This window comes from Agelaius phoeniceus, chromosome 16, assembly GCF_051311805.1.
Source record: "Agelaius phoeniceus isolate bAgePho1 chromosome 16, bAgePho1.hap1, whole genome shotgun sequence".
Lineage (NCBI taxonomy): Eukaryota > Metazoa > Chordata > Aves > Passeriformes > Icteridae > Agelaius > Agelaius phoeniceus.
The window spans coordinates 7,307,705-7,325,421 of record NC_135280.1 but is presented as its reverse complement, the minus strand read 5'-3'; the positions used below and the strand labels follow the sequence as shown (position 1 = coordinate 7,325,421).

At 43.2% G+C, this 17,717-nt stretch overlaps 2 protein-coding genes across 2 annotated transcripts in view; one reads left to right on the top strand and one right to left on the bottom strand.

Moving 5' to 3' along the window:
- Window positions 1-2,800, top strand: part of POLR3E (RNA polymerase III subunit E) — a 28,540-nt gene extending 25,740 nt beyond the window's left edge. The window contains exon 21 of the mRNA XM_054643551.2: window positions 1,961-2,800. Coding sequence (XP_054499526.1) covers window positions 1,961-2,017 — 57 coding nt within the window. The 3' untranslated portion in view covers window positions 2,018-2,800. The remainder of the gene's footprint in view (window positions 1-1,960) is intronic.
- Window positions 2,311-17,616, bottom strand: CDR2 (cerebellar degeneration related protein 2). The gene is made up of 5 exons (XM_054643807.2): window positions 17,324-17,616; window positions 12,082-12,194; window positions 7,432-7,580; window positions 7,105-7,269; window positions 2,311-5,998 (listed from the first exon to the last, which is right to left on the bottom strand). Exons 1-5 carry the CDS (start codon window positions 17,400-17,402, stop codon window positions 5,131-5,133), a joined length of 1,374 nt encoding a protein of 457 aa, XP_054499782.2. The 5' UTR covers window positions 17,403-17,616; the 3' UTR covers window positions 2,311-5,130.
- Window positions 17,617-17,717: the final 101 nt, after the last annotated feature.

Here is a 17,717-nt window from a genome sequence, read left to right as displayed (position 1 = left end):
CAGAGAATAGAGTCTAGTAAATGTGATACTTGAGTTCTTTTTAAAAATGCAGAATTAAACATTAAGGAGGTGGGAGGGCTCTGCCCAGTGCTCTGAGTTACCAACTGACTGCTGCTGGTTAGTGCTGAAGAGCACGAGTGCCACATGTTCAGGAGGAAGTGGATTTTATTCTCTAGCAGGATGTGCAGCTTTGCACAGAGCAAAACCCTGGCCAAAACCAGCGGGCAGAGTAGTAGTTAACACATCTCATTGTAAATGTTTATTTAAATCCTTTCATCTCTCTTTGAAGATGCACCATTTACTTGCTCAAGAAATTGAAGGTATAAAGTACAGACCACACAGGCCATGACTTTAAAAGAGATGCAGGATGGCCAAGCAGAAAGTTGCCAACTAATGTAATACTTTAATCATTGTGGCTGGGCCTTTGCTCACTGTCACCCACTTCAATAAGACAAGTGCTTAAGTACTTTATTACATTGTGATCTGCAAATGAATAATAGCATCTTTGAAGAACTACAGATCTGTTGCTGTGATAATAAGCAAACTGGTCTTGCTTGAATGAACCTGGTCGTCTTAGCAGTAAAATAAGCTCAGACATTTCTGCCTGCTAGACAATATTTCCTTTGGCTCCCTGTGCTGGGGGATTTGTCAGTGACTACATGAGCTCAAGTATCAGCCCTCCTGGAACATCTAGACAATGTACTGGCATTAGTTTTTCATGATGCTGTTGCTAGAGATAACCTATTTCTAGAAAAAATACTTTCCCCTAAGTCATCAGGCACTGTTTTTACGTAAGTCAGTGGGTGACCAGCCTTGTGTTGTGGCAGGCTTTATTGCCTTGAATACATTTGTCACAGGACTAGAGGAAATTACCTTTGTTTCTGAAATAAAATTTAGAAGCATGATTTAATGAAATGGGAAGATTCTCTGGCTTCTTTAAGCCACAAGAGATTGGATTCCACTTGAAGTGAAATTGGTTTTGTTGACTCCTATTTCCCCATCTGCCTGTGCTCGTTTTTATACACAGAGGAACAGACTGACAGGGTTTGTATTTTTGCATTTATAGATCAGTCTGCAAACCCTCTTTCTAACCTCTGGGTTTGTTTTTGTTATGGATGAGCCCTGAGACTTCAGAAACAAAGATACATTCAAGTTCCACAGCCTCAGTTCTGCATTACTACTTGAGCCTGTGCTGAATTACCTAAGAGGGAGGTTGGAGCAAAAGAAAGGGAAGCTGTTAGCTCAGAACTCCAGAGACTTTGTGCTCACCTAATAGAAACAAGGAAATGAGCCCCAAGACAGCCCAATTCCTGTGCTCCTTTGCTGAGGCACACGTGTGGTCACAGCAAGGCTGAGGTTTGACACTTCATTATCATAGAAAGGGTTTCTTAAAAGGCTTCATAGCCAGTGACTGCCCTCACTCTCCTGCTGTCCTGCTGCTCCCTCAGCCTCTTTCCCCTCTTTTCTCCTCTTTGCCCTGCTCCTCCAGCCCTCACACATCCTTCCCTCCCTCAGCTGCCTTCTGCACAAGCCCCAGGTTCTCCCCCAGGAGCCAGTGCTGTTCCTCACTGCCAGGGCATCATTTGTCCCTTTGTGGCTCTCAGCCTTCCTCCCTTGTGTGTCCCCTTCACTGAAGCCCTGTGTCCTTCAGGGTGGGGACACCCTGTGCCCTGGGGTCATGCTCTCTCTGTGCACTGGAGAAGGGCTTGTCACTGATCATGATCATTGTCCCAGAGCCAGCCAGTCATTCCCAAGGCTTTATGGACTTTAGAATCATAGAATCTTCAAGTTGGAAGAGACCTTTGAGATCATCCAGTCCAACCATCGATGCAGCAGTAGCACAGTAACCAGGAGCCATCACCCAGCCCCAGATGCACACACCCCTTACACCCCTAGGGACGGGGCAGCCCCTCCCAAGGGCTGAGCAGCCTAACAGAGCCTTCCTTTCCCCTCTCCCCAGGACTGCTGCGTGAGCTACGGAGGAATGTGGTATCTTAAGGGCACGGTGCAGTCCTGACAGCGGGGCAGAGGTGTCGGGTGACCCCGGGGACACAGGAGGAGCCCCAGCGGGTGGCACAGGCGGAGCAGCGCCGTGGCCTCGGCAGCCAGGGCGGGATCTGGGCTGCCCTGGGCCCGCGGGCAGCCCCTGCCAGCCCCAGACTCAGAGTTTGCATGGCCTCCGAGGCGCAGAGCTGCCGCGAAGGCACCGTGGGACCCTGTCTGCAGCTTGATTAATCTGGGATTTCTAATGTATTGCAATTCTCCTTCTGTTTCGTTATGACAAAATAAAACCATATAGTGACACAGACATGATGGAAAATCATGGTCTAAAACTTTATTTTGTAAGTGATGCCAATAAATTAAATTTGTTTACAAACATCCCAGTTTTTGTTAAATCCCTGGATGCTCATACTTTAGTGTGAGCATTGTCATAGCCCTTGCAGCCCTCTTCATAGAGAGCAGGTAGTCGTGTTCATGGGAATGTCAGGCCTGGGAGGGGGGAACAAAATCACTGTCTGTGAACTCTGTACTACATAACCATTGTTCTCACCTGTTGTCTGTGAAATGAGTTCTTTGGAGAAGTACCTACATCTGAGACATGGGGAACAGCTACTGGATTTCTTCTGCTGGTGTGGGGATGGTTTGAGGGACCTTGTGCATTACTGTATGTGACAGAGCAAGGTAAGTAACCGAGAGCACCCTTTGGAAGGCATCCAGCTCTAGTTACCACACAGCAACCATGTAAAACCTCTATTTTGTGTAATTTTTAAATAAAATTTTATCTCAAAGGTTAATTCTACCCCACCTTGTATTTGTCCAAGAAGAAATAGAAGCTGCACCTGCTCCTTTTACATCCTGAAGGCTTGAGAAGGAAGGATGAAGGCAGAGAGCCAAGTGAGTGCAGTCCCTGAGCTCCCTGGGGATCCCAGCAGCAGGGACAGGGACCCAGCCCTGGTGGCTCATCCTGAACTGGCCTCACCTGCAGTGCCAGCAGGAGGATCTGCTGTGGGCACTGCACAGCACAGGCACTGCTGCAGCTCCCAGCACATGAGCAGGTAAAGGGGATTCCATTGATTTCAGCTACTTATGCTCAGAAAAGGCTGAGCTGAGTTGTTGACCAAAATAAGATTAAAATAGTTAATCCAGATAAGATTGGCTAAGAATATTGTCCCCATACTTACAGCATTTCACGGGCACACTTGGGCACACTCGTTCACACTCACACACACTCTTGCACACTCGCTCACACTGGCACTGCTTCTGCCCAGCAGGTGTGCTTTGCCCCATCCCTGAAGTGGGACAGTGACACTGCTCTGTCACTGGCAGTGAACCACTTCGTGTCTTTCTCAGGGTGCTGCTTTCCAGTCTCCGAACTGGGGCAAGATGGGTGCAGGTGGCAGGGCCACAGCGACAGGACAGAAACCTCATGGCAGAGCAGCTTTTCTGCTTTCCCCACCCTTGGCTTTTTTTTGAACAGCACTAACAAAAACCACAAGAATGAGGAACAACTACTTACTTCCACCTGGATTTCTGTCCTAGACAGGTCTGTTCTTTTCCATGTAGCATAACTCTTCTAAAATACAAATTTTGTGGGAACTCCATCTGAGCTCTGTAGGAAAGATGGCAGGACTAGATAATGCAGGTGCCAGCTGAACCAAGTTCAGTTTCCTGATTGGCACAGATGGATATAATTACTACTTACACATGCAGCTTGACTGGATTATTTATTTGCTTAGAAAAATATTCAGAAGATTCAGATTCCCATTTTTAAATAATTTTCAGACTGCAATACATGTTTTAGAGAAACTCCCACAACCTGAAGTGTTAATACTGCACCTGAAGGATGAGCAGAACAGAGAAGAGTGTAAGGCAGCAGAGCTGCAGCAGCTGGACTAAAGGTGAGAAACTGTCCACATTCTGGGTCAAGGGTTTGGTACCTTGCAGCAAGTCAGCAGGAAGCTGCTTCCCAAAAACTGCTGGCAACATTAAGCTATGAGACCCTTTACAAGGAGAAGGATGTCACCTTTTATTGTGCCTTTCTTCCTTCTTCCTAATTTCTCTGTGGTCTGAAGAACAACCTTCTCCATGTTCATTGTTTTTCAGAAATTAAGTATTGTATCAATTACTATTAGGGAATGGAAAAGGAGAGGGAGAACAAGAGTATGGTCCCGTTTTCAGTAGGATTTGTGCTGGCAACCCCCAGGCAGCATGGAATAGATTAAGAGAGGCCAACACTGGAAGCAAGAGACAAAACAATGTAAGGTTTTACCTGGCCTGTCTCCTCAAGCACTTAAGAGTTTGTGGTATGCAACATTAAAAGCTACTCCACTATGTCAATGCTACTTCTAAAGTTAAATAGCTAAATAACAACTCTAACTCACCAAATACACATAAAAATGAACTTTGCAGACATTCCACCAGAGAACCGTAGGTCCCAAGTAACACATAGAGTCAATTCACAGTATCTTGCCTCAAGACAAAGTGCCCTACAAAGGAAACCGTATCTAAAAAGCCACACAAACTTTACATCAAATCCTTTCTTAGTAGAAAGACATTTATACTAATCTGTGGGAGAGCTTAGTGATTGTGAAAACGTGGTATTAGCTTAAAGCAAGCACAGCTTTCCACCACCCTGCCAAAGCAAGATCAGCTGGACTGCTCCCCTCCTGGAGCTGAGGAAATGCTGCCCCTGGGACTGGTCGGGGCTTTGCTTTTGTTCATTTTCTCCATCAGTGTAGTCACAGGGCTAGATCATCCCTGTGAACCAAAGGAGAGCTTGAGTCTGGTTCTTGTGAGACATTCAGAGATCTTAGCTCTAGTATTTCTGAAGTGGACTAAGGAAACAAGTTCCAGTCACTGCTCTGGCCAGAGATGAAGTGTAATATGAAGTAGTAGTGTAGCATAAAGCTATGATGTTTGTTTGCTTTACAACCACTGGTTTGTGTGACAGTGCTAAACATGAAATCTACTGCTACACAGGAACGGGGAATCTAGCTGATAACTAACTAGCTTGTTAACTACAGGGCTACCAGCCTATCCAAAACATTCATTTTGAGTGCTTAAGAAACACATCAGTTTAAGGGGTCTTCTGACATTCATATGAAGTGTTTTCTTGACTAATAGATAAGGTTACGGCTGAGAGGAGAGACTCTTGTACTTTGCTCTATGTTCATCTATTTCTTCTTTTGTTTTTCTGATACAGCTAAAAATCTCCTTGAATAGTGCTTTGTATTCAGGGGGAGCATTTGTGGAAGAGTCACTTAGCTCAGCAATTGTGAATTCTTGATTGCTAGCTGAAAGATCATACTGGGTGTTCCCCACGTTTAGGTCTTTGGAATACTGCTTCAGTGTTTGTACAGCCTTGTGTTTCAAAGAATCTTCATCCATCTGACACTTCTTCAAAAGTTCCTCATACTTCACTTTCAAAGCATTGTACTGAGCATCAACTTCATTGAGTACAGAGATCCCTCGCTGCTTCACAGCTTCAGCTCTCCTGATGCAGGTTTCTTCATGGCCCCTGAGGATGTCTGCCCCGGCCGCGCTGCTCAGGAGGCTCTCGCTGCTGCTCCGTTTCAGTGCCTTCTTCTCAAGCTCTGATACTGTCACAAGTCCATCATCTGCCAGGCTCTGACCAAGCTCCCTGTCTAGAGATTCCTTGAATGAAATGAAAAAGGATTCTGGCACCAATTTCTCTGTGTTATGGAGCGTGTTTTCAGACTGAAGGATCTGTCGCATTTCAGCTACTTCTGCTTCCAGCTCCTCCGCCCGAGCCCGGTACACGTCTGTGTCGACCAGCCTGCGCTCCAGCTCGCAGTTCTCTTTCACCATGAGACTGTATTCCTCTTCCATGCTCACCCTCTTCTCCTTCTCCACGTTCAGCTGGGCTTGCAGAACTGTCACTGCCTTCTTCAACTTCTCATTTTCTTCTTCTAGAGGACTTAGCTGACTGTCCATCGAAGTAATCTTTTCTGCAAAGACGTGATCATAAACAAAATACCTGCAGAAACAAAATAAGGATTATCAAAGATAGGAAGTACAGCTGACCACACCTAAAGTTTTCCTGTCCTGGGTAACTAATGACATATTTAAACTGTGTGCTAACACACTTCAGAGCACTAACAGGGGCCACTGCACTAACCAATCAGTTGATTTAGTAATCAGAACAGGGTTTGTAAGGCCTTACATGCCATCAAACCAAGCTCAGAGCTTAGGCAGAATGCCAGCTTGTTAACAGTTTCAAGTTACAGACAAGCTGGCTGAATAATATAAGTTTAAAATATAATTTAAGTTTAAATACACATTGCCTCCCTCTACCATGCAGTACTTTCTGACACTAATTTTTTCTACAGCACTCCACTCTTGTAACTTTTGTCATTACTGATATACAAATAAGCTTCATAATTGACAAAGCAATGCTGGAGGCTGGTATTTTCACAAGCCTTTAGCAGCTTGAAGGATTCAGTTATCTTTTGAATTGTCAAAACTAACTTCTTTTTGGATTTATGATTTATTCTAGAGTACCTCCATGTAGACACAAGAGCCTGTTCTGTCTGTGGAGATGCTTTCTTTACAAAATTGCCCTCTAGGCTTGCAGTTAGTCTGAGCTTTCACCAGGTGATTGTCCCGATGGCCCCATTAATGTAGTTCAGCTGGGTCAAATGGCTCTACGTTTAAAAGGCAGCCCAGGGGGCCAGGCACCATTTTCCCAGTTTAGGTGTCCTTTTCTCCAGCTTCAGCTCGAAAAAGCTAAGGAAATATCCATGGACATCCAAGGAAAGAGTAAGTTACTGGAAATATTTTGAATTTAGTGAGTTTGTTTTTCAGATTATCTGTGTGTTTGCTTTTATCTGACTGAAAATACTGGGGTGCAAATTGTTGTCAGCTTTCTAGGCTACCACTTGATGTGGCTGGCTCTAGGGACAAAGTGGAGCACCAATACTGGTGTGGTGTAGAAGCAGGCCAGAAGTAATGACAGTGCCATACTGCAGAGGTACTTTGCTAGTTGTGAACATCAGGTACTTTTTTTCCAGCTTGTGTCTTAGGTTTTAAAGTTTTGCCTAAAATAGTTTAGTGTTCTTTACTCTGCAAGGTAAGAAGTCTTACTGGCGGAGGTCGTAGAGCTCCTTCAAGCATGAGAAGCTGTGCATTGATCGTGGCTGCTCAGATCTCTCCTGGCTCACCCGGCCTCGTCCAGGCTTCTTCAGTTCTTCCACTTGTCGCTGCAGGTCATCTATGTGTGTTTGCAGACTTTCAATAGTCTCTGTCAAGCTAAAAGGTGAAAAGGCCTTTAAATAAAACCAACCTTTCAATTTGCCAGTATTGTAGAACACCACTAGGCAGAAACAGACACCCAGTAACTACACAAATACACCTGGACTGCTCTTATTGATATTAACAGCTGGGGGGAGGGAATCTCTAAAAATTTGTTACCTTATTATCTTTTGTTGTGAAGCTCTACTCTCTGCAACCAGTTTTTGATTAGTGTCTTCCAGTTCTCTGGCTGTCACATCCAGCTGTTCATAGACTTTGGCATGCTGGTCGTTCATCTGCCGCAAGAGCTCCACTTGCTTTGTGAGGTACTGCAAGACAGTTCTGCAGTTACTGTTTGCTCTTGAAACACGAGCCACAGCCCCTGTGCTGCATTTCTGCTCACATTCAGAGAGAAACTCCTGAGTTTTCCAAATGTAAATTCCTGTGTTTGCTTTGGTAAGCTGAAGAGACACTGTCAGTACCTAGGCAGCTTGCCTTTGTTATGGAGGCCACCCCAGGCTCATGGAGCAGCCCTTAGCTGAGGAGCTGGGTTGGATGGTGCCAGCTGTGGATGGTGCCAGCTGTGGATGGTGCCAGCTGTCTTTACTGTGCCCAAGCCTTCTGCATGGGGCTGTGCTGCAGTCAGCACTGGTAGAGCCTTCAGGCTCCAACACAGCCCTCACCTGTCCCCTGTGTGCTAAAGCTTGCAGGCTGCTCCAACAGAAATTTCTTATCTGGGTTGACCCAACAATTTTTTCAACATTAAAAGTGAAATATTGGGTAGCACCATCCATAATTAAACATATTTTCAGCTGACCCAAGTTACTCCAGTCTGAAGCAGCATTAGGTTCAGCAAGGCAGAATTTAGGTTGTTGTGGTCACTCTTAAGACAGTATGTGTCAGGAAGTTTAACTTATTGGATTCAAATTTTTAATTACTCACAGGGAACTATTGGAGTTACTGTAATACCCAAACAAAGGTCTCCTGGCTTTTCTTAAAAAATAAAACCTCACAAGAAGTAATCTCAATTTAATCCTCCTGGGTTTTACAATTAACTACACACACTGTTTAGTTTCCTGAATAATGTCAGAAAGTTTGGAGTTCTTAGTCTAAGCAGTTCACAATCACCTAAAGCTCTTAAAAAAAGTGTCTTATATTCTCCCACCCAGGACATGAGCATTTACATGAGACAGGTCTTTTCTGTTTGAGTCTAACCCCCTAAATGTGAAATATTTTGTTCTTATATAGAATTTGTGTTTTACAATATATTCTGTATTGCTACAAGTTACTTTCTTAAAAAACTAAGCTTCAAGCAGGAACATCCAGCAAACTCCTAGGCAGAATTACTTCTCTTTACATAGGCCTGTTACATACTCAAAACTTCTAATATTCTACTTAACCTTTTACCTCATTAGAAGATTGTTGGTTTACATTTTAGGCAATTTAAGAAGAGATAATAAGTTAATCTAGGACTAGTAACTGCTCCATACAGACTTCTAGAAGATCAACATGATAGCTGTTGGCTGGATCCTTTTGTAGCCTGTGCACACATGACAGAGGATTTACACAGAAATAGAATGCAGATTAGCAGTAGAATCTCAATGTGACCCATTTCAGATTAACTTTCCCTATTGGTTATAGCTGAAGGAAGGAGCTGGGGATCCTCAGACTTTCTTCTGCAATACAAGAGTGGTTAAGCACAGGAGCCAAGGCTCTGGTGCCTGAAGAGATGTTGGTACTTTTTACAATGGGCTTTTGCTTTTTCCTCCACCTTCCATCTCCAGCATCTTCAGGGCTGGTGTCCAGTTGGCCTGGTACAACCTGACCACCAAAGATGATGTACTAAATACTTTAGAAGTTCATGTTTAATCTATGTCCCCTACAATGGAGCACCTAACATGAAGCAGCACCTTGCATTCTAGCACATGGAAACTGGAGAGTGTCAGCATTTCCAAGGTCTGAGTGCTGAGAACAGATTCAGGCAGGAATAAAGTTGCTGTTTCCATGCAGCCTTTATTACATCTACAGTGATTAGTTAGTGGCACATGTGTCAGCACAAAGGTCAGGTATAATGATCCAGAGCTGTAAAATGTTTAATGTGTTTGTATTTAATATATGAGATGTAATCTTAAGCACACCACAGCCTTTGACCCTTCTCTTCCAGTAAAGGCAATCCTGTATTTCAGAATGATTTCTCAGCCAGCTCTAGACTTTGCTACCCATAAGATCCAAATTAATAGGGAGAGTCCCAAAGATTTACATGGATATACTGCACTAAAAAAGCTAGTACAGAAATTCAGTGCAGTAGCTACAGGAACAGCTGAATGATCACAGGTAGGTTACAGAGACAAGCACTTGAAAATTGGGAAAAATCAAGCATGGAGACTAAATATGCCATTTGCACATGAATCCTGTGCAACGGGGTATCCTGTGATCCCACAAGAGCCAGAAATGCTGGTATGAAAATAACAGACTGAACTGCTTTGTACCTTGCATATTTTTATACATCACTTTATACATTGCAAATTTTATTCCCATTTGTTTCAGTGAACTCCTGTAACAATTCCTTGTGCCAGTAAGCCAATATATTCAGTTCCTCAATTGGAGGGTCTCTGGGTATTTGAACAAGGGGTTCATTTTCCCTTTCCTGACAGAAATCCAGGTGCAAGAGAAACTTCTTTGTGCTGCTATTACACTTTAAAATGGCACTGGGGAAAGAGAAAGGACTGAGACAGGAGATAGGGCTGGGAAGACAGCATGTTACTACAGCAGATAAAGATACAGCCTTTGGCTCAACAAGCTGGGCAAAGAAAAGGTGCAGGCACTATTTATACATCAGAAGCATCACAAAAACTGTTCTCCCATTCTCCTCCTCCTCCTCTTGGAGGGAGCTAATAGGACAATCCAACACACATCTACTCTCCTTGAGGGAGAGGAGGAAAGAGATTGAAGAGGTATCAGATAAAGCCTTCAAAAAGTAGCATTGCCAAAGTCTTGGTAGAGCAAGACATTGAGAGAAAAAAATTATTGTGTCATGTCTGAGTTTGTGTGACTGCAGTGTCCTTGACCCTGCAACACACAGCTCCAGATCCCTGCTGCAAGGACAGGGGTGACACCTCTGGAGCTGCAGCTCTCATGTCCTCTGCAAACACTGGACCACCAGAAGAGCTTAAGCAAGTCAACTGGCTTAAACCAATAGGATGCTGCATTCTTAACAGCACTGCACTGTTTCTGTAAATCAGTGTAGCCAAGCAATAATGTATTTCCCACATTTCTTAAAATGCAGCTGCTTTTTAAGTAGCTACACTCCATCAGCCAGGTTAGTTGCCTGTCACAAAGTCCTGGTGTGTTATTTCAAAGGTATGTTGTAACTCTGCTAAACACTTCCTTAAATAGGCTTGTTCATGCAAGTACCTTGTGTACAGTACTTGTACAGCACCTTGGAAGTGTTTGTCTTCTCTACACCTTAAGAATTGATCTTTTTATAAAAGCTGTTCATGGCAATGAGGTATTTTCAGTCTCTGCAGAAGTAAATACATCTTCTAAGGCTGTGGCAGTAATATAAACATCAGCCATTCCAACCACTGTATCTCAGAATGAACAGGGTAACAGATTACAGTTAGCACATAACAGAAGAAAGAGCCAACAGATGAGGTACAAAACAAAAGTAACTTCTAAAAACACACCCACAAATCAAACCTGCACTCAGAAATTCCTCCTCACGTACTAAAAATGCTGCATTTGTGTTGACTAATGTAAAGACACCTATAATTCTGTAATTAGTAAGGTTAGGATTCTTTCAGTTACCTGTTGCCACTACAATAGTGAGCATTTTCAGTCTGAAATTGCAGCTGTACAAAATGCACATCTCTAATTGCAGTATTGCTAGCACAAAGGAACTCGGATTTTATAAAAATCTGGTACATACCAGTCAAAGCCTGTTCCCAGTGATTCACACCAGAACTAAATGGAAATGCTGACTACATTTTCAATATGTTGTCAGTCAGCAAAATCCTGAATATTTAATAATTTAATTATTAGAGACCATGCATTGCCCTCTAATAGCTGAAAAAATCTCATTATGCTGACAAATGCTAGGTCTGCAAGAACACAGGCAATATTAAAAAAAAGGGAAATGGCCAAAAATAGCCAGGTTTTTCCACTCTGTTACCTAAAGATGACTGATTTTGAAAGGATGGTTATGTTTTTGGGTTTTTTCCCCTGGAAAATATGGAGCAATATATGCTGTATATCCTGTATTTAGATACTACTTAAATGGGATTTTTTTCTGGGTTTTTTTTTTTTTTGGTCATTGCAGGGTTTCTTTTACATTGAAATAGACTTTAGCTCCCTTTATCACAGATCAGTTTACTGGAAGTACATATCTTCAGATTTTACTTAAATCTCACTTCTGCACTTATTGGCATTCAAATTTCAATGCTGCAATCATTAATTCTCATGTAATATTTTTAATTATTAATGTCTTTATCATCATATAATTTAATATTATTTTACCTGGCAAGATCAGAAAAGTTTAGCAATAAATATAACTGAAGTATCTTTGTACAAAAGATACAAAACCAAAAAAACACCAGTCATTTGTCATTAAACAAACCAAATCCAATGTTTAGTGGCACAAAGCTTCTGGTAATCACAGAAACAGTTCTAAGTATGAGCCACCTGTACTAGTTCTCAAATTCTCAAAATAGCAGAAGGGGTGAAAGATTGTTCAGTATTTTCCATTAGATCTCAAGACATTCAGAGCTGAACTTATACACTGTAGGTTGCAGCTCCAGATGCTTTCACACAAGGATCCTTTAGAGATTTTACCTCAATCTCCTGCAATTGCTCTTGATTTGTTGCATACATTTGCTGCAAGGATTCTTCTAGTTCAGTGTTACGGTCCAGGAGTGTCTTGCCAAGCTCAGCAGCAAGGTGAAGATCTAAACAAAGAAATCATGTTTGCATGTAAGAGAGAGGAACAGGGATGTAATCTGATTCTGAAGCCTGCTATCAAACACTTGAGGTATTTTCTTATTGCTGTAACAACTGCAGTGAGTTATGTGCAGTGCCCAACATGGAAGTTAGGCCTGCATTAGTGATTGATGTTCTTCTTAGGTTTAAGTTAAGCCAGCACTGACACCCAGGGACACTTTTATGTCATGAAGCTTCCTCAGTTCCTCCGTGGCCCTTCAGACACACCCAGCCATGTTCCCATCCCAGTCTGTGCCCAGTCTGCACCAGCTCTGCCCAAGGTCCCTTGGGCTTCACCCTCTTGGCAGCACTGAGAGGAACAAGCACAGCAGACCCTAGAAATGCTCATCAGTCTAGACCCAGGCCAAAGCTGATGAACTCTTTATTGACTTGACTGTTCCTCCCCATTACCCCTCTAGCAGAGTTCAGGTCACTCAGGATCACGGTGCTAAATGAAGGTTTCAGATGCTTTTCGTGGTGAAACAATAATATTAGAAGACATAAAATTGATGGACACTTGCAGCTATTCTGCTTTTCAAGCTCATAAACTCAGGTGACAAGAACTGTTTCACATGCTTCAAAACATCACTTTAAATGTCATTTCTTCTCAGGCATTTAATCTCAATTTCACTTCAGTCATCTTCAATCACCTCCAGGGTGCAGTGACTGTAGCTGTTGCAAATTAAGAAATAAGTCATCTGAGCACTCAGCTCTGTTCTAGAGGGAAGTTTGATATTTGCTCAATAGCATCAGAAATGCTAGGTATTCTGTATTATTATGTTGAAAGACAAGTGTAATTTAAAAGCTAACATAATGTGACAAAGTAATAAATCTTGGTATTAATGCTAAAATTGTAGTTACTCTGTGGAGGGTACTACATGTCAAGGACCCAACAGATTTCTAGAAGTATCTTATTTTCCACCTCCTTCCCATCACATGACCCATGACCTGTATGGGTCATGCAATACCACCTCATTAGTTCTCACACAGAACTTGTATCAATAATCAGAAAGAGAAGAAAAGTCAAGAAAAACTTTGAGTCACATCAAGAAGCCTTAAATGAATAAACAGGAGACATGTATTGCATCATCAGTAGTTACAGCCAGAGAAGCAAACACATTAATTCCATTTTCATTTGATGGCAATGCCCTTTTTTACCATGTTATGCTGCCTCTTTCCTGCTCCCTCTCAGTTCTCTTATCAGCTGGGAACTGTAACACATACAGTATTGCTCCAAGATTGTTTTGTGCTAACCTTCAGTTTGGCAGCCTGTCCAAAATGATTTCTCCATCTGCACACATATGCCAAAGACCAAATCCAGACTTACAAGGACAAGTCAGTACAAACATTTGTCTCTGAAGTTGTAGAAGTCCAATTCTGGCAAAACAACAGCTGTGCTCTTCTTTACACATTCTTGATAGGCACAATGCATTGGTTCCTACCTTAAGGTGAGATTCTTTGCTTAAATGCTGTAAAATTACTTAAATCTCACTGCATGGGAGTTCCTCAGTTGTAAGAGATGTACAATTAGAAGGCACATGGCACATTGGTCTGTACTTAGGAGTTTATCCTCACATTGCTTTTTCACTGTAGCATTACTCATTACAAAGCAGGATTTAAAGTATTTGGATAAGGAAACCTTAAGGCATCCTGCTTAAATTTTTCCCATTTGGTAAACAGATTGCACATTGTTTACCCATGGACAGAATAACTCCCAGTCAAACACCAAGCTGTTTGTTCTATCTCATTACAGAATACTGTAGTCTTCAAATTCAATGAATTCATTATCCTATAGAAAATGGAGTCCTGCTTCACAAGTTCTTGTACTGCACAGATCTTTACTAGGAGCCACCATCTTTAAAACAATTCTAGCATCATTCAAAGCAAAGACTACATAGTCTGTTCTTTTATTTTAATAGAGTAGAAAAAGAGCTTTAGAGAGATTTAGGATTATGTTAAAGACATAGTGCATAATGGAATTACTATCATTTCCCTTCCCAAAGTGAAAGTTTGTTTTCATGTTTAGGACATTTAGGAGTTTATAGTTTCATTCTTAAATGCCCCCTCACCTACTGATCAAACAGCACACAGTACTTGGAATACAAGGTGAATAATGGAATTCATGTCATACTTCACACTCAGTCTGTTTTTTAGGCTGGCAGAGGCACAAATGGGTTACTATGGCAGAAACACTTTCATAATTAAGGTAATTTGTTTCTGAGGGGGAAAATACAAGTGGGAGTGCTCAGGAACATACAATAAAACCTGAACTCTAGAGGAAGCAAGTACTGAAATAATTTCATCTCTTCTAAAATTCAGAATATTTTGCATCCATTTTTCTACATTGTCAAGTACCTGGAAGCCCTATAAAGAGCAAATTTTACAAGAGAGATGTGTCATGTATGTTTTCCAGCTACAAAATGGAAAGTATTAATTTACATTTCTCTGGAGAGAGTCATGGTAGAACACTAGAAGCAAAACTGCATTTTCTGTTGTAAATTTATGTAAAGCAAAGCTAAATTCTGACAGACATGCCTTTCTCCTTTTCACCATAAAGATGGAAGCAGAGAGGTTTTTAATAATGCAAAATGCGTATGTGCAGATCTAAAGATCTTGGTTTTAGTAAATCTGATGAGTTGTACTGGTGTGCAACAGCTCCATCAGGAATCTCCAAAACAAGACTTCAAGGATGTTTTCTGTGATGTTGAACAGCCCTCAGTTACCAGTGCTTCACAAACTCTTCTGACTGCATTACCATCATTGAAAAAAAGATAAAAACAGTTCCAAAATCCTTCTCTTGTACTTTTTCATAACCCACCTAACAGTATTATTCAGAGAATTTTCAATCTAAAATTAGCCTATGCTTTTAAACAGGCACAGGCACTAATTGTGCAAGATGTAAAAGTAAGCCTAGTGTAAGTTTACTTAATTGTAAAATGATTTTTTTTTTCTACTTAGTTTCCTATTCCTGTTCTGTATTCGGAATACCCTCTGTTCTGTAAAAGTGAGTAACAGCAAGATGAAAAAGATCAGTCCATATAAAAAAATTCTTCTTTAAAGGTCAGCATACTTCAGCAAAACATTGCAGAAGGATGTCTGTTCCCAACCTTACAAGAGTTCCATGAGCACTTGATGCATGAGCAGGATGCCAGAAAAGCCCACCTCCATTGTCAAGGCAAAAATCTTTGGTACATAGGAAGACTGTCAAGGTTTTCCAAAAGCCCTGCCCTAATTTTAAGTCTCAAAGACCGACTGACAAGGACTTCAGGCTTGTTCTAATGTTTTACAAGCTCGGTTCTCATAACCATACTCATCAGTTTTTAAACATGCACTGATTGTTTGGGTTGGGAAGAGTTTCACGAGACCTTGATAAGCCCTTACTACCCTGTTTACACATATCTGTGTGTCTTAGCCTCAGCAGCAGGAGGAGTATCCTTCAGAGTCCAGAAATGATGGACAACACAACATTTAAAAAACATGCCTGTAAAGAATTCCTTCTTTACATTTCAACTTGCCTATCACTTTATTTTCCTCCTTTTCTTTTTGGCAAGGCTATTCGTTGCTTCCATTGAGGAAAAAGAGAGAATCCTCAGAAAGATTGTGTCCACATGTTGGGGGTACATTAACCAAACCCCCAAAATGCACTAAACCTCTAGAATTCAATACTGTTTCTTAAAAGATGACAGCAGAGTCAACTGGTGATTATTTCATTCATTTTAATTAAAAGATGAAAGTAGAGAAACATCAAGAAAGCAAGAAGTCAGTTGTTATACATTGTGAAGTCTCTTTGTAGGTCTTCAACTCCATAAATACTGGCATGGTAAAAACATTACTGAATCATGTCTTCAAACTTTTCACTCTCCTCCCTGTGACAGCATACTGTAGTTTCAGGATCTTATTTCAACTGATTTGTTTGTATCCTAGAGCCAGGAAAACATCAAATTTGGGTGAAGAGTACCTAAATACAGCTTTCAGTCAGCTATTTTTTATAGCATACAATTAGAGAGACCTGGCCCGTCTCAAAAAGAGTTTCTGTGGTCAGATACCTGATCTCAGTGGGAATAGTGCTAAGCTTTCTCTATGGTTTACAGTACAGCAGCACCCACCAATCCCAAGAATTAATGTATTTCAATATAAAAGCAAAACGTGTAAGACTGGAGCATGTTTGCAGGAAGCCACAGCTTTGAACTCGCCTTTCAAAACAAACTCGGGATTAAGAACAAAAAGTAGAACTAAGTAACTTAAGAAAATACCAGTCATAAATGCCACTAAGCTCTTAAGGAAATTGCACATTCTTTCCGTATCATGCCTGTTAAAAGATTTTCATTGCAATTATACTTGTATTCCTAGGGCTCCTTTCTCATTTGTGAAATGAACAGCATTTACTTCTTGCATGAAGTATTTTAAGACCTACTGATGGAATTACATACAGAAGCTATACATCTATATATCTGAGGCGTACCGGAGTTATTTGATATTTTAAAAAGAGAACCTAAAGAGTTTCTAATAAGGGACCTGCAACTAATCGAGCATTGCTACGACTACAACTTCACCGACTGGAAGCCCTTACAAAGAGCTCAACAGGGCGCAATAGCGCATCCGACCCGGTGCTTCCAGCACCAGCCCCGAGCAGGGCACCTCCACATTCCGTGCAAGGTGCAACTTTCCGGAGCGCCGCTTCCCTCGCTCCGGCCGGAGAGGGACCCCGGCCCCATCAGCTCGGCTGCCGCACCTCCTTCCCTCAGACAAAGACGGCCGCAGTCCTTACCGGTGACAGCGATTCGGCGGCGGCGGGAAGCGCGGCCGTGCGGGGATCTCGGGCTCCGACGCTCCGAGCCCGGCACGACCGACGCGCCCGCCGCCGCCCCGGCACCCCCGGTCCCCGAGGGCCCTTCCCGCCGCCCCGCCCGGCGCCCCGCACCGCCGCGGCCCCTTCCCTCCCACGCCGCTCTCCTCGCCCAGCCCCTGCCCTCACACACCCCGGCGGTCCCCCACAGCCCCTTGCCTCACCCGCCCCGCTCAACGCGGCCCCTGCCCTCACACACCCGGCTCGCTCCACAGCCTCCCTCACACGCCCCCCGCCGCCGCCCCGGCTCACCTTGCTGCAGGTCCTGCTGGTCGTACCAGGGCTCATCCTCGCGGATTTCGAACTCCTCCACCAGGCTGTCGGCCAGCATCGCGCCCCTTCCCCTCACTGGCGGCTGAGCCGGCGGCGCCCACCCCACGATGCCCCTTGCGCCGAACGGGGCAGAGCGAGCCGGCAGCCTCTCCCCGCCTTAGCAGCCGCCTCCGGCCATTGCCGAGCGGTTCCGGACTTTGCCGAACCTCTCCCCCTTCTGGCCGGGCTGCGCCGGCGGCAACGTGGCAGCCGCTGCCGCCGCCCGCCCCCCGCCTCCCGCGATTCAAACACAGCACCCTCGCCTCGCCTCGCCGGCGGGCAGCCAATGGGGAGCCGCCCGCCGCACAGATCGAAAGGAGGTTACACCAATCAT

Coding starts and splice junctions, on each gene's coding strand:
- CDR2 (XM_054643807.2), bottom strand. CDS start 17,402: ATGCTGGCCGACAGCCTGGTGGAGGAGTTCGAAATCCGCGAGGATGAG. Junction 12,195..17,323: donor CCAGCAGGACCTGCAGCAAG/GTGAGCCGGGGC, acceptor TTCTTTGTTTAG/ATCTTCACCTTGCTGCTGAG. Junction 7,581..12,081: donor AGCAATTGCAGGAGATTGAG/GTAAAATCTCTA, acceptor ACTGTCTTGCAG/TACCTCACAAAGCAAGTGGA.